General features: G+C 40.3%; 1 protein-coding gene across 6 annotated transcripts in view; it reads left to right on the top strand.

Moving 5' to 3' along the window:
• The window catches only part of clcn2c (chloride channel 2c), a 176,704-nt gene that overhangs the window by 149,310 nt on the left and 6,562 nt on the right, over window positions 1-20,832 (top strand). For 5 of the 6 annotated variants that reach the window (XM_030109097.1, XM_030109095.1, XM_030109094.1 and 2 more), the window contains 2 exons: window positions 10,194-10,232; window positions 13,191-13,295. In XM_030109097.1, the coding sequence (XP_029964957.1) occupies window positions 10,194-10,232; window positions 13,191-13,295 (144 nt within the window). Of the gene's footprint in view, window positions 1-349; window positions 383-10,193; window positions 10,233-13,190; window positions 13,296-20,832 lie in introns of all 6 variants that reach the window. The other variant, XM_030109091.1, reaches the window with a different exon arrangement.

Genomic DNA, 20,832 nt, shown 5'->3' with positions numbered 1-20,832 from the left:
CATTCCTCTGTGCATGCAGCGTGAAACATCAGCGCAGGAGCATCTTAGCTCTTCATTAAGACGGGGCAGGTATCTAGAAGATGGCGTTGCAGCCACGGCGCGGGTGAAATGACGATGCATGACACGTCGCAGGATGTGTAAAGGAATACCGCTGCTAACCGGGATGCAGGCGTCCGACCTCTCCGGCAGCCATGCATGCCAATCAATCAATCAACGGTTTGTGATTGTAAATGGAGGGAAATAATTCTGATGAGAAAGGGCTGCATGTCAAATAATCAGACATGACCACACGTCGTAATCCAGCCGATTGCTTCTCACTCATCCCATATCGTGTCATTTCATTCATCAGGAGCCACCACCCAGCCTAAAGAGTTTCTTTGGGGTGAGCATGTTGTCCACTTTTCCTTTGATCAGGTCCAGCCCATTTGAGAAAATAAAGATTTCCACTGTGCTTGAAAATACACTTTTTATTGTTTTATAAGGTTCCCACTTTTAAATGTCATATTTTTATTGATATTGTGCTGCCTAATCATTAAGACTGAAGAGAAAATGACACTTTGAGATCTCCTTCATATGACAAAGTATCAAGAGAAAACACATCATTTTTGCATTTTTGTTTGAGAAGAGTTTGTCTTGTACAACTTTTTCAAAATTTTGCCTGTTTACATGACGACACCAGAAACACCGAAAACAAAGTAGCTTCCATGCCAGGGACTGTTGGTTGCTTTAATAATGAAATCACACACGTACGCACAGACATGTACTATACACTGTGAATATTAACAAGCAAGCACGCTCTCTTATGACTTTTTCTATTTTTTTGAAGCACATTTGATCTTTTTTACTTTAAATTTTGCTGTGCTTGAAAAAAAAATGTAGCCATGCTTTACTGTAGCAGCTTTCTGTTGCCATACAGTGACATCTCGTGGTCACAAATGGTATATATCGGTATGCTTTTACCCTTTTAAAACAATGGGGATCACTGGTAACGTTACGGTGACTCGTGAGCATCATGGAATGTTAACTGACTTTTAAAGGGTTAATATATGTCACTTCCTAATAAAGGTGGCATGGTGAGCCATATAACTAAAAAAGTGTGTTTTATACTCTCGAAAACATGTCAGTGATGCAATAGTACATCTTACTCATTTCCTACTGTTTTTCTTTTGGAATGAAGCCAAATTTATTGTCACTTTAATTTTTCAAGACGTGAAAAACAAACATTGCAGCTCTCAAAAGGTAGAGCTAGCATGCCCCATTCAGTCTTCTACGTAGCAAAAAGAAACGGATCATTTCAGAATTGTTAAGGTACGTTTTATCAGCTTGATATATTTGGTTTATAGTTCACATTTTAATTCAGTTGGAAATTTCTTCATATTTGACAGCCGAGTGATGAAGTTTGATAAGATTGGGTCAGGAAGACGTTTATGCTGCCTCCCCTCCTCTCTGAATGCTCATTGTTTCAAATGATTTGCTGAACGATAAATCAGTGCTTTTAAAGGGAGCGCCATGCTTCGTAACAGTTGGTTTCTCTCAAAACCAAATGTCTACAAGCTAATTGCAGAATTTAAGCGAACACTGGTGAAGTATCACTGGTATCATAATTGTGTTCATAATACAAGAGTAATCCATTCTTCCTTCCGATTCTCTATCATTGCTCTGTTAGTGTAACTCTATTAGCACTATTAATGATTTAGACTTGAGGTGCTGAAAGGCCGCTATTAGTTTCACATGTCAGTGACAATTATCGAAGTCGGTACACATTTTCAATCATTCAAAAGCAGCGAGCGCTGTCGGATCATTTTTCTTGTGGCGCTGCAGGCTCTGTGTGTAAACCCGCAGCGTACAGCTGATGAATGGCGCTGCCAACAGTTTAGTTAGTGAGTAAGAAGACAAACACTGACAGCGTTGTGTTCTTAAATCATGCTCTGCTTCCCATCAAAATAATCTGTCCTCCCTCATGGGACTTTCGAACGGAGCGCCATATCCAGAATAGATTTCCTAATATTGAGCTCACTTCTGAAATTACTTCTCTCACGGATGAATTGTCACCTGAAAAAAATGGAAATTTTCAAGACTTTGGTTCTTTTAGCACGACTCATGCTGTACTGTTGCACAGCAGACGTCACACTTGCCTTGGGGAGCCTAATGAAAAATACAAAATTAGCAACAGAGCAGACATGCTGGGACTATTTTTTTCAGCCGTCTGCGTACATAAAGCCCAAGGACTGTTTTTCACATTTGGACACCACAGCACCCATGCTGCACTGTGTGGTGGCTTGAGATGAATCAGTTTGGTCGGAAGACAGATGACCAAGTCGGATTGCTATTACAGGTGACTCTCAACTATAAAACTGCCGCGGCTCAGGAGAATATCGGTGCAGAATCATGCTACTCTGGCTCCTGCCATTGTTAATGTCGATCTACTCGCTCCAGATATTGTCTACGCCAAGAAAGTTTGTTGTGTAAGCCATCCTGAAAAAAGCCCAGAAAGTGCTCATTGCAGTCAGGTGTGTGACCGTAGGACAGAGTTAGAGACCCAGCTCTAAACTGTATGAGTTCTTTCACCAGGCTCAATCTTTCTACACAGAGAACTTCTCAACAGTTATGATGTAATTTTATTCATATAAAGATCAGCTTTTTGCCAAATATTCCTTATTAGATGCCGTCAACACATTTACATACAGAAACGGTATTAAAAAGTCCAACATGAATTCTACTCACTTTAAGATTTTAAAGCTTTGACTCAATACTTTTCCAGCCATCGTGTGGCTGGTGTTGTAAGTTACTTATTATCAGCCATTTGAATTAGTTAGAGTGAACGAAATTGTGAGAAATTTAGTATGGACAGCTGGCATTATTTGATGCCATTTGTTGAGAACAGAGCAGAGATATGGAAGACTGGAACACATGAGTGTCTTATATGCGTTCCATACCCACATTGACTCAATCACAGATGGTTAATGTACTCATGCTCTGTGAAAAACAATTTAAAAATGTAGTTATGGCTGAGGAGCCTCTGAAAGATCTTCATACTCTTAATGTATATATATATATTTCCAAAGTTCAGTGTGAATTCAACAGCCACCAGTCAACTCTCGGTGGGTCCTCATGTGCCACTGTTGCTTCTGATTTAATAAAGTATAGTGATTTGTTAAGTGTACCCATGAGAAGCATATTGTCTGGTCAGTACTGAGACAGATGGTACATTATTAGCACTGAGAATTTTAGGATGTGTTAAATGGGCCGGGAGGCATGTTGGTCATTATTGCCTTGCAGTAAGTTAATTAGTAATGAACCCCTCCAGCATACACGCTCAGTGTTGCTTTTACAGTAAACCCAGCGCGTGGGTTTGTGTCTCCGGTCGTCAGGAGTCGGTACCAGTGTGTAACTATGTCTTAAGTTTTTGTGCCAGATTGCATAATACTGTGTAAAACTACGGACTAACACATCTTCTTTGTACTTTGTTCCTTGCCGCAGAAGCGAGATCGGGTAATTACTTTCCCAATGATCGCACTCTCTTCTCAGCCTTTCTTTCTGACTCTGGTTTTATGTTCACTGCTCCATAATACCACAAATCTGCTTTATGGCCTTTTGAAACTCTTATTTCTGCAGTCCTTGCATCCATCCACATCTACTATTGTCACCACCACCACCCCCCATCATTTTTGCTTTTTTTTCTTTTGCTTCAGAAATATTTTGCGTTCATGAAGTGACATTTTGAAAATGATGTAGTTATCATGCCAGACCACCAGTTGGTGGTCCAATTGACTTTTAGACAATTCAGGATTTCAACTTGTGTCCAACATACAGTATGTATTTTAAAAAAAGTCACTAAACATCTTATCAATCGTTTAACAACCATTTTTGTAAAATGGTGAAACCAAATTGAACGTCAGCTCAAAGTTGAATAATATATGTAAATCAAGACATCATCAGCATGATGTTAATTATTGAAAATCAATTAACAATACACAGAAAGAAAATATAGGTGATTCCAATTTAAAACTCAGGCTCAAATTTCGGTTTGACCTTGGAATTTGTTTGCTGCTCGATGTGGGTAAGAATCAAATAATGGCGGATTTCAATAATCAATAACTAATGTCTCCGTTAACAGTAAAGATTGCATATGACAAGACAATCCTTAGTGAATTATTCACTTATGTGCCCATCAAACTCCATGTTTGCTGCAGGTGTCAGTGGAGAAACATGGGTCCTCTCTGCTTCACGCCTCAACCTTGATGCGTGTGTGTAATGAGCCCCCTCCGGCCAAGCCCACCTCCAACTGCACTCTGAATGGCTGTTTAGTTATTCACACTTTACTGCATCAGCGTGTGGGGAGAACAAGGCCCCAAGAATGAAGTAAATAAAACGGTACCCGAAACATTTCGTTGGTTAATAATGGCTCATTGTGTTCTGTCAGCGAACCGAGCAGTGCTGTGAAAGGTGTGATTTAAAGAAGGGAAATGCAAGCAGGCTGAAACAAATGTGGGTTTTACAACAGCTCTCATGAGTTTATGTGTTGAGATGAAAAATTACTGAAATTCATGATCAGGGAGATGGTAATGATCAGGGGCTAGGTAACTGTGGCATCTGGTGTTTCCAACTGTTGACCCCTATTAGACACATCTCAGTGTTTCAGATGTACTAACCTGCAGGACATTTCCCTCCAATCCGCAAGAACTTTTTTTTTTCCTCCCACCACTGTCAGCATAAAATAGGCAGTTTATAGAGTTGAAGGAGGCAGTTGCACCATCAATTTTATATGTAGCTCGGTTATAAATGAGAGGCAAACTGATGCTTCATAGCTTTTAACTGAGGTGTTAAATAACTCTGATCATTATGTTAGCTGGGTACTAAATTGCTCTGGTAAAAAATGACAAAACACAGTTCAAACTGTTGGAATTGGTTATTTTTAAATATATGTCTTGATGCTATATGTGCACAAGTTGTTCAGCATAGTAACAGACCACCACAGCTCAGTAGGCTGTCATGTGACCACTGGAAAGTTGGTCACATGGTGGCACATATTGTGCTATATTGTGTCATACAGCTCATAATGTTTAGAATCCATATTAAGCTGGTCAAAGTTTTATGTAGTCGCTCAGTAAGTTGAATGCGCGTGGGAGGCAGTTCAACTCTCAGACAGCTGTAAATGTTCTGAACATCTTTAAATACTCATCAGTCTCAGCAGCCAAAGCGGCAGCCAATAACATAATGATGTGAAATTGCAATCTATTAATGTCCGATGTCAGCAGGCTCAGTTCTCCTCTTGGAATTGGCTTCCTGGGTGCTGACTTTGGGCCTTTAGAGTATGAATGATTTCCTATTCTGTAAACAGTTGATAACAACAAATGTTTTATGTGAACTCATCAGAAAAGGTAGATTCATGTCAAATAATTATCAGAGAACTAGGGATGTGCCAATTTACGATATAATCGCGATTTACGATATTGGACAGCCGAGATTATCATATCACGTCATTTACAAGATATCGTCTGTTTCATCTGGAGACAAGCCCGTTACCGAAACAGCTACTGATCTAACCCAAGGTCTCAAAGCCTCTGCAGCAAAATGTACTGCAAACCACCACAAAAGTCCCAGATCCATAGAAAACCCCGAAAGTAAGTACTTTTATGCCAGGATGATTAAAATGAGGCATTAACGCGTTCGGCCGACAGACACTGTACCGCCCCCCTCAGCGCACCTCCCGACACAAAACGCAACAGAACCAGAGATCCGTCTGCTCCATCCCAACGTACTGGGCCTCGCGTGAAACTAGAAAAGCTGCTCTTTAAGAGACACCAGGCAGAATCTTCTCTGAGCCGACCGCCTCCCGTCAGCGGCAAAACAAACCCAAAACCCATCTTTACATTTCACAGCCAGCGCCTCAGATTGCACGTTTCTGTCACACTTCTTCACCAAATCTCAAAGCTATTCATACCAAACACAACATGTTTTATTTCCTTACCGTTCTGTGGTCATTTTCCATCTATCCACGCTCTCCTCTGACCAAAACTAACTTCATAATCCTCTGCAGTAGTGACAGCGCGTCATGCGCCTGAATGTTATTGTCGCCATCTTGTGGGCTTGTCGTTAATCTTGGGAGTTTAAATAAAGTTTGTTGACATTCGTTCGCGTCTGGTGAGCGTTCATACGATATGATACACGTGACTGAGGCATCATCCAGCTGGGAGACATCTTTTAGCGTAACCGCACGAGCGCCGCCGCCATCTTGGTTCTAAAAGACGCAGCAGTGCGCACCGCAGAGCGAGACACACGCGACAAACACAATCAGTGATTGTTTCTGTGATATTTGGCAATTTTTTATTCTGAAACGTGCACATTTATCTTCATTGTGCGTTTCTACAGCTTATTGCACATTGTTTTTGTTTTTTTCTTCATGTGTTTACATGTTGTAAAGGGGATTTTTTTTTGTTTTCCCTGTCATATAATTGGCTATTTTTGTATTGATTTTATTATTATAAATATATTTCAGTTGGAAACTAAATGCTATGGCTCAGTCATTTATTAAAAAAAGTATTTTGTACTGTGCACAATACTGTGCAAAATTACAAGTTTCTGCACAAAAACTGTGCAGAAATGTATGATATAGTGGCTAAATATCAGAGCCAAAGGCTGAATTGCATACAGACTCCTGTAGTGGAAATTAAAAGTATTTTAAAGTCAGATTCCTTTCAAATAAGTTATAAACCTACTTATTATAGTTTGGTATAGGCTGGCCTCCAAATGGCCAAATGAAGGGTTCTCCTGGTTCGATCCAAACTAAACACTATAAAATCTGTGTGTTTTATGCTGATCTCATAAAAACCTGGTCCAGTTGTAGTCCAGGAGCTGCTGAATGCAGTCAGTGGCAGCTTTATGGCTGCTTCATTGTTATCATGGTGTTTTTCAGTATGGAATCTGGAAAAAAAAATAGGCAAGGGTAAAAGTTTATTTTTTTTCCCTCTACTTTATCAAAATGTGCTCAGGCATGTTAAAATGCACAGTGTTGTTGACAGATGTTGATGGATTTCACAGTGTTTTTGAGCATTTTCAATAGTATTAAAAGCAACGCGCCAAATATCGTGATAATATCGTGAATCGTGATATTTTGGGCCACCAATATCGTGATATCAAATTTTCATATCGGCACATGCCTACAGAGAACTAAGTTATGCCAGATATCATGTAGCATATATCAACTAAAGTGATCAAAATGTTGAAATTATTTAATAAATGACCTGTCTAAATAATGCAATGCTCATTCTGGAATTTGTAGTTGATCATAAACCTCTTTATATATTATCAGTATTTTATGTCACAATGGTACCGTTATAAGCTTAGATAGGGTATGAGGGTCTACTGAAGAGACTAAAACAGTTTGTAAAACTACATGTGGGGGTACTACCAAATTCCACCCTGATAAAACCTTGTCCAGGCGCAAGACCCTCAAGTGGAGTTGGAAAAAGAATTGCATACCAGTAATAACTCCCTTTCAAGTTTAGAAAACTGGCCTCCAGATTGACTCTGGGAGATGTTTACATCTAATTTTTTCAACTCCAGACACTTTTTTTATCATAAGAAAGTATAACATATGCATTTCTAATCTAAACTGAAAAATCTATACTTATTGATTAGCTAAAGCTGAGCTTAATTATAAAGTAATGTCTCGTAGCAAGTGTTACTACCTGTGACGAGCCTGATGTTAGCTGGCGATCATGTGGAGATAAATTAGTAATTACCCAAACATAACTACCAAACATAAGAGCTGTTAATTTAGACTGATTGAGTCTGATTAGACTTTCACATTGCTTTTAATCTATATTTTCTTGGTTTTAATGAGGGAACTAATTAAATTCTGTGAATTATAGTCCCAAACACTTTTGTAGTCCTAAAAGTCTCTGTCATTGATGTATATCGTCTTGATAGATACTCATTGGAAAGTAGTCAGAAGTTTAGTTTCCAAATTAAAGTCTCGGAGAGACCGGGGGATTCGACTCTGGCCGAAATCTTCAAAACGATCCAAGAAGATGGAGTGATTAACACCAGTATATTAAATGCTTCCTTGGTTCGAACAAGAAAAGTAACAATGCCTCTCAGTCAATCTCTCAATCAAGAGAAAATCTGTCTTGAAACTTTCAGTGCAATAAGATTTAGGGTTGTCATTTTATGATGATCAAAATAGGGCAGTAATTATTCATGCCATCAGGGTCAGTATAGCACAAAGGAAAGGGGGCTCCATTAAAGTTGTCCTTCAGGTATCAGATAGGGAGAATAGTCAGGGGAGCAGTCGAAGTTTTCATTTCCTGCAAATTTGCAGACAACACAGAGGAGATGAGGGCAAGCTTATCTCGAGACGATGAGTGTGACACTCTGGCTGCAAATTGTTTTGTGCATGAACCAATTTGCTGTTTGATATCAGATCATTCGATCAGGAAGAATGTGAGTGCGCTTCCCCAGCTGTTAGGGTGATCATGACCCGGCTCGTCAATGACGGGACGAATTCACGCAGAGATCTTCTGACTGGGTCAGCGTCACAGCAAATATAGTCCCAAAGAAGCCATTAACGGTGTGACTTGATAATTATGTTAAAGCCTCTGCAATCTAATTGGATGCACTGAGGAGGCAGTAATGGAATTTAAAGGCAATAAGCAAAGCAAACAGTTAATTGAATGCAAGCAAGTAATCATAATGATTACTTTTTTTATATCGTAGTAAGTTATCATTGATGTAATGTTTCCCTAAAGAGTGTTTTAGTGTTGTGTGGCATCAACAGTTGAATCAACAGCAGACAGAGAGAGAAATTCATGCTTTCAGTGGACACAGTATTACCCATTCGTAACCGTTCCTCATGCTGTTAGTGGATACTTGTACCCTGTCAGATCTCATTCAGGAAGCTTTTCCTCAGACTTTTCAGTCACACCTCCAGTGTCTGTTGTTCAGGAAGAACTTGTCAGATAAAAATCTGTGACAGAGAGAGACCAACAGTGCTTCTTTGGGAAATGCACTCTGTTTCAGTCCTCCACTGCACTGCTGCAGGAGATGATTTCCTCTGATCAGGAGGTGAGAGTGAAGACGGATGCCTGTGGGAGGAGTGGGAGGGCAAGGACGACTAATGGTCCTTTCTAATCTTTGTCTGGTCTCACAAAACAGCGGCGCAAGCAGTACAGCTTCATCGGGCCACTGTCAGCACTCTGCTGCTTACATGCAGCTACACACACACACACTCACACCTACCTTTTTGATTTTCCATTTCACTCCTGAAGCAACTGGCAGCATTTACTGTGTCCTTCTGTTGGGTGACAAGCAGAGTGATGTGTGTTGTGGTGTGTATCTGCACCTGTCCGAATGTGTATATGTTTGTTTGGTCTCATAAACTCCAGGCACGTCTGGTCTTTGCTTGCATAATGCTACAGTAGAGCGCCTCTCCGCTGCCCCACGGCCAGTTTCCAGGGTTACCGACGGGTCGTCCACAGCAACGATGAGGATAAATGAGCTCATGGCTCCCATCAGCCCCTGGGTCATAGTCACCCTGCCTTTCTCTGGCTCCCTGTCACACACATACACACGTGTTTAGTGGCGTTCAGCCCCAGAAGAGTAACTACCTGCGCTCAAGCACATGGCTAAAGACTTTGAAATTGTGTTTCACAGTCCATTACCCAGATGCATACACCCCTATGGCAGTGTTCTCACCCATTCTGCACTTCCACCGTTCCAGGTGATATCTGTTGCTGGTTCAACTCCAGCTTGTAGACAGTACTGGCAGCATCAGCCTGTCAATTACAGTCGGCGCACTCTGAGCGTGCCGTGGATCCGTCATTTTAATGATCATCTGCTCTGACATCTCATACATCACATCCCCCGCACTCATTAAATGTACTGTAGTCGCTCCTTTAGTCATTCATCCCATCTCTGTCCATCTGTCTGGAGACAGCGGCGCAGTATAACACTTCTCATGTGATGCATGGGTGATTATGTCTCATTATGCCTTCTGTGCACAGGCATACTGAACAGTTGAAAAGTACAACTAAATGTTTATCAAGTTAATAGCCCACTGGATGTCTCTGCTTATCTGCCATGTGTTTTCCATTACCTACAGTGTACACAGTGGGGGTTTCCTCCTGGAGCTCGCATGCATGTGCGCCGAAGATGTTTGTTCTTTGTGCTGACTGCTCTTTGTGGCTTTGCAGGACGACGGGGATGTGGAGGACGACATGACCATCAGGGAGGTAAGACTTCCAGCCGGGTGCAGCGCCACAGATCTACAATCCAAATGCAGCCTCAGTCAAATGACAGCGCAGCACAAGTGGTCTGAAAATGGAGGCACTCCGCTAGTGTCAAGATCGCTCATCATTTAGGAGTACTACTCAACTTGTGACAGCAGTAGGATAATGTCTTCTGCCACTGCTTTAACAAGTCCCATGGTCTCGTATTAATGGCATCGGCTCAGGTTGACGATGAGGTGAACAGATGGTGCTGTCCAATGCGTCGATCGAGAAGCGAGTAGCAAAGGGGGTGCAGGTAGATCGTCTGCCATCCAAACATTTCTGTAATCCGGCTGACTTAGAGTCAGTTTCTCCTCCTCGAACAAACAAGTCAACAAACAAATTGCAATTGTCGCAAATAATCTTTTCAGTTGATTTGTTGCATTGCACAATTGTTGCGGAGCGAACTTTGTGATGCTGCATGATGCAACAGGTGTAATTGACAGTCTCCTTGGTTGAAGTTGATTGGTGTCATTCGTTACCACCAGTTACTCCTGATGTTTTAAGTGAGTAAAAAATGCATATTAGTCCCTGTTGATGGCAACCAATATTGCAATACCCGCAATAATATAATAGTGTTACATAATTTCAATGTAATAAAAGCAACAAAATGTTAAGCTGACCATATTAAGATCACAACCTATGCTGTGTAGTGTTTTTACTCAATGGTTTAATAAGATGACTATTACATAATCTACTACATTAATTATTGATAAACAAACTGCTAAGAAATGCTGTTTTTTTAAAGAAATGCATTCCACATCATTATAAACAGATTTTTTATGCCACTTTAATGACAAAACCAGCTCAGAAACTTCATTACGCTGTAGCAGGCTATCATAACATTTTACATGGCCAAAATTATTTTGTTATTGACAGGTATTACATTTTTGACTATCATTACAGTCTTGGTTGTTTCAGAGCCAATGAATAAAGGTAAATAAGGTAAATAGCTGATATTGGCTTTACATATGAAAAAGCCTAAAGTTATGGAGTCTGTATTTTTTTTTTAAACACAAGAAACGAACAAATTGTGAACCACTTATAAATATATTTTTGCAGTGTTTAATTCAGTACCATTCAAAGACTTCAATGGGGTTTTTTTTTGTAACTTTGAAGTACATTAAGTCATTTCTAATGTTTTGATAATGACTTGATAGCCTGTTGAGATCATTTTCAGCACACCAAACACTAAATGATCTTGTTTTAGAGCCACTTTCTGGCTGTACCGAAACTGTGACGTACTTAAAGTTAAATCTCATCCATCAGTTCAAATTCTGTGCACCTCTTCCAGATCAGTGTTGGGAGCTGGAGAGTTTCTCAAATGAATTAGAGCAAAGACTGAAGCCAAATTCGGTTTTTGTTTAGATCCAGTTGTACCTGGTTAAAAATGGGTGGAGTTATTCATGCTACTTTGATGCCATATCTAATTCTATTCATGCATGAACCACACAAACTCATAATGTGACTGCAATTATATTGTGATTTATGGTGCAGTTTGAGTCAGAATATTTGTGTTTTCAGTCTGCAACTCCTTTCTCGCAAAATACTAAAGCTTCAAAGTAAGATGTGAATATTTGTAATACCTACTTTGACTCAGTGTGAGGAATTAGAGCTCCACGGTGGGAAGTAATTACTTGTTTTTGTAATTTTTTCTACACCTCATACTTGGCAAACACACAACTGTTGCCCATTTATTTTAAAAGAGGGAGGCATCTGTTGGAAGAATGGTCACAGTTCAAAAGTAATTACTTGAGGAATATTTTTCTTCTTTACTTATTTAGCAACACATTTTTCGAGACTGAGTGCGTCAGAAACGAGGACAAGCAAGTTTAACAATATACACCACACTTGTTTGTTAACAGCGTTATTTATATAAAAAGAACAACAAGAGATCATTGGAATATACCTCTCTTGTTTGATGGCAGTGACTAGTTCTTAGTTTTCCCGCGCTGGCTCTCTTTCTCAGTTTCTCAGGACAATCTAAACACATCATGTGGATCATTGGTGTATCCAGTTTGCCTGCAGGTGGGCACAGCGAAGATAGAGGGTGGATAGATGGATGGATGAGTGCTGATGTGCTGATAATCATCTCTTTACCAGTGCAGTTCAGTGACACAGAAGTTAAATCACGCCTTGGATAAACAGGCAGTATATCAGTGGACTCGTAAAGCTGACACATATATCAGATGAACTCATTTCTCAGAAACCTTCATTCGTCTAAGTGGATTCTTCAGCTTGCTCAGTTGGATCCTTTCAGTTTACGGATTTCTCAATATCCCCGGACGAGCCAATCACCCCGGAGTCTTATATTTTTGGATATGACATCATTCATAATTCATCCATCAACAGCGTCTCTCATTTCCTCTCTGTCAGCCTCACATTTCTTTCCACCTTTACTCCCCCCCCCCCCCCCCCCCCTCCCAGAATCACTCATGGTTCAGCCCTCATACATCTGCCGTGTCATCGCTTCTGTCTGACGCTCTACTCCCCTGTTTCCCATTCACCTTTCTCACCGTCCATGGCTCTTGTATGATTTATAGAGCCATTCAGAGCGGCGCCTGGTGGACTGATTGTCTATCAGGTGGATGTGATTTGTCAGGTGGAGGTATGGTTTTGTTTGATGCCTTTGCCTTCTGATTAGTGACTGACGCCGCACATAAAGACGTCATCTGTCAGCGGCATCTCCTGTAAACCCGGGTGTTGGTCTCAGACAGTCCAAATGTAGAAGTTTAGGCAATGAAATGAAGCTCTAACACAAGGCTTTAACTGGATTTCATGCTTACTTATTCATTATCCGATCAGTCCTCTGCAAGTGCTGTTACAAGGCTTTAAATATCTCATAGATAGTTCTTCTTTTTTTTTTTAGCCTTTTTTGTTGGTGAATCCTTGGTAAATTCTGAAAATTTGTGTGATTTGCAGATTGCTGAGTGGGAGGAGAAGCAGCTTGATGAGCAGGTCAACTTCAACAACTGCAAGATCGACCCTGCCCCGTTCCAGCTGGTGGAGCGCACGTCACTGCATAAGGTCTGATTGCAAATACAGCTGTCTGTTTCTGCCTCCGTGGGTCCGTCACACTCTGAGCATGAATGTGAATGTCTTACTGTTGTGTTCAAAATGCACACCTGGCATGGCTGTTAGGCCACAGCAGCAAAGAGAGAACGCGAAGAGATGGACACTTTGATAAGATTAGAGAGTCTAGGGGTTAAAGGAGAAATAGTTTAATTTAGAGAAGTAATTTTCTCAAGAGAGCTCAATAAAGTAGACAGTTGTATTGATTGTTTTCCCTAAAGTTACTATGATTCCAGGCTGCACACAAATTCCATGTTGCTTCCGGTTTCAGTTAGAAGTAGGTTCATTTGACACTTGCTAGGTTGAAAAAGTAAATCATTGAGAATCAAACTGTTTAATGCAAAACACTCAGTTTGAGTTACTTTTCTCATCGTCCAGGCAAAAAACCCTGTAGTTGTTGGATGACCTTAATTATAAGCCAAGCGGAAGAAATGGGATGGTTGAGAACAAAACAGTGCGTAAAGCATGAAATGGAAAGGTGAGAGAAGAGAACATATACAAGGAACTTTATCTAAAAGACTTCTGGAAAGGGACGCACCAGCTGAATGAAGGAACATTTAAGTGTGGTTTAACATTTGTATTGTGTACCATGACAGTGACTGTGTATTTGCAGCTTTTGGGAAAGTTTTGAGTTGAAATTCCTGCAGTGTAGAGGCATTTCAAGCTGAGCACTGCTTTGTGCTAAAGTGATTATTCAAACCAGCTTTATGATTTGTTTTACCACAAAACCTGGGATTTTTATATCAGCAGCTGACAGAGTGAGTGTGTTTGAGTGCTTGTGTCCTTAAGGCAAGTGGGTGGGTGGGAAAAGGTTAACAGAGGGTTAAGCCACTCGGGAGTCCAGAAATAACATCTAATGAGTTGGTGTTACCAATGAGCAAGGCTCGGTGTTATTTAGAAATCAATCTCAGGCCAACTTTATTGCTTGGAAACAGACAAGAGCACTATTGACTGTAAGCAGCCACTCCAACCACAACTCAAAGTATCACACTTAAAGACCATACTTGTATATTTGCATTCAAATTCATAGTCTTTCCACATATAGGCCCGTGGACTAAAGCCAGCTAGAGCTGAAATGTTGGTGATGCTGCCATGAAAGATAGCAACATCATTGTACAAGAATTATCGCCAAAGCCATGCTGTCAGGGTGAATTTGTACAAATATGCAACAGCTAGAGGACATTTTTTTTTAAGATATTTCACTGTATTTTGCACTAAAAGGTATCATTAAAATTGGCTTTATTTTGAATTTTTCTTAATTTTAATAGTTGTTGTTTGATTGTATGAAAACAGACATTTTCATCTCATATACTCTGCACCACAACAAAGAAAAACTTTAAAGTTTAAGTTAAAGAGTGATTGTGGCAGTATTTTACCCGTCCGGCCCACTCAAGGTAAATTCGGTCTGTTTGTGGCACCTGAGCTGAAATTTGCTGGACATCCCTGAGCTAACATAATTTTAGCCACAGACCATAAAAAAAAAAAAAAAAAAAAAAAAAAAAAACCCTGAAAAGTACGCTGGACATTGATGACTCCAGCGTCTTGGTTCTCAAAACATATATTTTACCCCAGTAGTGTTCCCTGACCCGGCAGTGAGGATGAAACGAGAACAGTGAGACGTACTGAAGCCAAGTTTCCTCCCTACTTCAGTGAAAGTGGAGCCTAAAGAAATGAGCTTTAGCTCTTCACAAGTTGATTTACTTTTCTTACTGCGGAACACTCATTCAGCCAGGAACGGGTCGCACACACACACACACACACACACACACACACACACACACACACACACACACACACACACACCTCAGTGTAGCACCTACACATCCATCCAAACACAGTGTTGAAAGCGCTCACTTCCTCCACATAAACGAACTGTAGCTTGCCAGTGCCTGTGGCAGCACCTAATGTCCTCCATTCATAATCCCACCTTCGCCACCTCCCCCTCCCCCTCCTCCTCCTCTCCTCCTCTCTTTATCCCTCGCTTCCTCATGCTCAAGGCTCTTTGTGAATACTCCTTAAACATTTAAGAGAGGGATCCTGCACCAATCCATCTAACTCCCCTCCCTCCAACGCACACTGCCAAAAGCCAATACCACGCACAATCTCCCTCAGCATATTAAACACACTGCCTGCCTTCACAAACGCACAGGTGTGTGTGTCTGTGTGTTAGTAATTCTCTCTGACTTTTTTTTTTTAAATAATGATCAAATTTCTTCTTTTGAGTATGCAATATGTTGCTTGAATCCCTGCGGTCTGGGGTTTTGGCCCGTTGTGAGCTCCCAGGTTTGTTTCATGTCGTGCTCACAGGGATCAAAGCAGCATATGTTTGCATGAATCAGGGAAGAATTCATGCCATTGTAGCTCCCATAATTAAAGCTGTGTTCAGAGACTTTTATGTACTATCGTGGTGTAGTTTGTCGCTGACTTTTTTTTAATGAATCTAAATTTTAAGTTTTGAACCATTTTTGGCATAACTCGCACTCATTTTCTGATTTGGATGACTAACTTAAGAATACAAAGATTTTTGGGCCATATTCACAGGCCTCCGGATGCAGTCCAGCCAGGATCCATCCAGCTCTTTCATAGTGCTTTGTCCAGTTCAGGGCTGGGATACACCAGAGCCAATCCTTGAGCTGTAAAGACAAAATAAACCCTGAATAGATCACCAGTCCATCACAGAGCAAACACAGACACACATTCACTCCCGAGACAATTTAGGGTCATCAGTCCACCTCAAGTACGTTTTCAAACTCAAATTCAGTCAGGTATTAGATGAGTTTTCTAACAACTCTATCACCCTGTAGTCCAATTGAACATATATTTTGTGTTTCAGTAAGCCCATTTGAGACTCTTTTCCACAGTGTTTATTGCCAGAAAAAAGGGTCCCGTTCAGACAAACTCATTGCGTAGGGGGGTCTGTTTAAATAACAGCGTTGCATCTCAAATTTTTGAATTCTGCTGCCAAGGTGGAACTTTATGAAAATGTCATGCTTTTTTTTTTTTTTTTTTTCCCCCAAACATTGCGCTTGCATACTGTACCATGGCTGCAGTGAATAGTTCAACGGCTCATGCGCGAGTAGCTGGACAACAACAACAACAATGGTGGCCTCCAGTCAACACCCAGTCAATATTTTCCTGAGATTCGGGAGGTTTTAGATGAGAATCACCCGTAATACCAATCCGACATGGTCTTATGTCTATTCAAATGTCCATGTTCTTGCCATTGTTAATATTTTTGTTGCCTTCATTAAGTAAAACAACAAACAGCTCCAACTTGTAGCCTGGCACACTAACTACATTTTTTTTTTTTTTTCAAACGGACATCATTTTTAAACCATTGCCTTGGAAAATAATACTTTTCTGAATTGAAACGGCAATGATTAATATCATTAATATGTTGAGTCTCAGGATGCATGTTATTACAAACCCTCCCTCACAGTACGATTGTGTTTCTAATGTTTTGACTAGTTCGCATTGGTTTAAATGGAACCTACATTTCTACAATAAACCATAATAAGACAGCAATTGGAGCCAGGTTTCTCAACTTCTGGGACAGAGAAATAAAAATGCAACAGTTGGTGTCTGGATTGTTTTGCAATGATGTCAACACAGTGTGTTTAACTTCCTGGCACTCCAAGCACAAAGATTTTAAATTAAACTTTTAAAAGGACCTGTCTGAGCCAACTCTCTTGGAAGTGGTTTTCTTGACACTCGATAATTCACAACCACTTTTGGCAACAAACTTAATGCAGAGTTTTTTTCTCTTTTTTTTTTTTTTTTTTTAATTGTATGAAGGTTGCTTCTGCTCTTTGGATCAGTCAGACTATTTTGTCGTTGGTGTTTGATCTGTTAACATTCTAAAAAAGGGTCCTGCATGATGTAAAATTGCAGATTTTCTCTTAACTATTAACAACATGTGTGTCACCTCAGTTCTTGGAAAGAAAGGAACATGACACTAGGTGTTTATTAGGATTCAGAGATTATTATTTTATCTAGAATAAAGTACCATGATTCGTCCAGAAGCCTGGCACAAGTTCTAGAATCTTAATGTTTCACTGACTGAGTAAATTTCATCAAGCAGTCTAAACCCATGGCCACATAGAAAGGAAAGTGCTCCAGGCTTACCTACACAAGTCCCAACATTTAGCCTTCAAATAGGAAAAACTTGATCCTAAAAGCAGGAGTGGGTCAGAAAGACGATAATCACTACTTCCTTTCTTGTACATTAGAAGTAGAACTTTGTGATTATTGTGTGCTTTTAAAAACAAAAATGATCTATTTCCAAGCAGGACAAGATACATACATAATCTCATAATCTCCTTGTGGTCTGAGGAATAAGGTCCCGTTCATATTGACGTTACAAGTGAAAACTCCCGGTTTTTACATTTTCGTTTCAGGAAAGTTTCTCATTTACTTGTCGACCTTTTAATAGTGATGTCCAATTACGTGGAAACATCAGAATTGTTGACAAAGATGTAAACAGACCAGGCCACAAGTTAGATCCATTGGTTGTTTTTGTTTTTATGTTATAAATACCAGCTATTGCAAGTACACTGACATCTGTATGGACAGAGAATAGAGTCGGATTGCTATTATGGCTGACTCTTTGCTATAAAACCACCAAGTCCCAGGTGAATATGGACCAGGATTCATGTCACGTTTGAGGACACTGTTGTTGTTGTCCCTTTACTTATGCATGTGCAGAAGAACTATTTACCGTATAGCAATAAATCAATAAAGTTCCGTTTTTCCTCTTTACACTCAGATGAAGTGGTAGCATGTTCAAAAAGTTCCACCTTATTAGCCCTTTTTTAAAAGGTTGCACAACTAATGTTTTCCATTTTGACTTGAAAGGGGCTTGTGAACAGGACTTAAGTCAGCAAGACTCCATTCTGAACCGCAGTGAAGGCCCGTTCTTTGCCAGTTGTTACCCTCTGTGATCAAAAACAATGAGCACCAGTTGTGACCTTTTTAGGATTGTGAAACACGGTTCGCAGTGGCTTTAATCAGTGAACAGTGGTTTAGATAGACGTGAACGCTCCGTAGAGGAGGTGAGATCATTCCTGTAGAACCTGTAACATCCTCCAGTGGGGAAACTCTTTGACGGATTGCATCACAGCCAGCAGCAGACTCGTAATAGTCTTCTCTCTGGCACAGTTTCGGTTGTTTTTGCACTGTCGAATCAATTTCAAGCATCCCAAACGCCCGTTCTGAGCTGAGGAGGAAGTCCCATTAAGCACTAAAAGGACTTGGAACGAAAAACAAGTCCAACGGGCAGGAGAACCTGCAGTGATTCCTATTTACCCACTGAAGGTTTTTGACCTCTTACTCTTTGTTGCTCGCACTCAGGAGCACTGCTACTCCAGCACTGCAGCTGATATTAAATGAAACTTTAATGATCCCACAGGGATATTGAGCCAGTGCACGAGTAGATAGTGGCGCTAATTAGGCATATAATGTAAATACAGTAAAAGAGGCCTGAATAAACATGAGCCCAGTATTTCAAAGTACAGTATAAATTTGATAACTCAAGTGGAAAACTAGACAATAAAGGCGTGAGTGACTTTAATAGTACACATAGAAGTTGTTTGATTTAACCAGTATAAACCAAGAATGTCACAAACCAACCGATATGCTATTATTAGAAGTTATTCTGGTCCCTTTTAGCATCAAGCAACTGGTGCGGTCGACCTGTGCTCGAGCCCATTGATGAGACAGCTGTCACAGGTTAATTTGTGTCACCACCGTTTGGAGAATTCAGCCTCCTGCTAAAAATGGAAAACATGCCACAAAATCAAAGAGTAACTTCCAATCATATTTATGCTCACAACCTTACCGAGTATCACACAGTCTGATGATACACTGTTTAAATGGTCAGTAGGGAGCTGAAGAAACAAGTCAATTAACTAGCTCCCAGTCGACTCCAGTGGTAGAAAACAGGTTTTCTGAAACGCTGATATTGCACACCACTGCCGCAGTGAATAGTTCTTCTGACTCAGGCTTTAAATTGCCCACAGGTTTGAGTGTGTGACTGCCTGTCTCGGTGTTGTGATGGACTCCAGTGTACTAATTAAATGTTAAAAGCTTACAGTTTTCCTCAAGTCTTATGTTCTCATTGCGTGAGTTTTATTCCTTGCATGTCGCTGCCATCAACTCTGCCGTGACCATCTGTTTTTCAAATATGGCGACATTTCTCAGGTCGAACACTCGATATGTCGTCTCCTCTTATCATATGGAAATTATGTGAATCCCTCTGTGGGAGACTCGTTCATACATATTCATTTGATCTTCTGTTAATGTAAAACATCCAGACGACTGCAGCCTCAGAGATTAGTGACATCCAGTGAAAATTTGCAGTCACACTCACTAATGGTGACACTTTCTCAATAAAGTCAAGCGTACACTGAGCTGCACTGAGTCCAGGTCGCTCACAGGGTCTGGGTTTTTGGTAGGATGGTTCACATTGACCTGGTAGAATAAAGGTTTTAGGTTTAAAGGGCTCATGTTCATCTTTCAACATCTGATTGGCATCTGCATGCACAATTGCAAATGATTTTTCAGCACTTAAGTCCAAACAGACGCGTCTCACTGTCACATATCCAAACCCAGATTGACTGGTCTCCCTCTATTTTGTGTGTGTGCGCTCTTTGGCACGATTTGATAAACTGATAAAGACCTTTACTGCTGTTCAACAAATCACTCCTGATCCAAGCCACTTGAGCCTGGAAGGAGTTTACAAATTCTTAAACATCAACTTTTCACAGAAAGATTAAGCAATATGTCTAATTCTTCTCCAGAGGTGGACAAACAAGACATTTGCAAACTGAGCCTCGTCCCCCAAACAACACATGGCTTGCATACAGTTGAGAGGAACCTCACAGTGCAGATGGCTCTTTGAACAATCATTTTTTTCATTGACTTTTAAAGAGTTCTGAGTCAGCACCTGACATCTGCTGCTTTCATTTTCTTGAAGTGTTCGCTGCCCTGTGGTGAATTAAAAAAACCAGGTTGATTTTGTTAGAATACAAAACCTTTCATGGTTTTATCCACTGCATACATCCGTTGATAGAACATCTAAAAGTGTTCTGACTGAAATTTCCGCAGCCTCTCAGCTGTTCACATTATTTTTCTTTCATCACTTTAATGTTTTAAGTGAAAGTTTTGGGACTTACGGCTAAAATTGCTGTTGTAGCTAAAATATTTGGACCCTTAGAGTTGAAAAGACCGGGGCCAATCATGTCTGGTGTAAATTAGGGCCAAGAGAAAGAGCACTGTTATTTAAACAAATCCCAAAACACCAAGACTACAACATCTTCCAGATACATTTTTGTGTTTGTCACAAATCATGTAGTTAACCCAAACACTTGACATTATCACAGTTTTCATATTGAGGTTTTTGCTTCTTTGTTGTTTTACATGAAATGTCATTTATTTTATAGGAAGTACAAATGATAAACATTCATGGTGTATGAGCCTGTATGAAACTGATTAG

Source organism: Salarias fasciatus, chromosome 14, assembly GCF_902148845.1.
Source record: "Salarias fasciatus chromosome 14, fSalaFa1.1, whole genome shotgun sequence".
NCBI classification, from domain to species: Eukaryota; Metazoa; Chordata; class Actinopteri; order Blenniiformes; family Blenniidae; genus Salarias; species Salarias fasciatus.
Note: the sequence above shows the minus strand (reverse complement) of the source record. Positions and strands in the feature narration are given on the sequence as shown.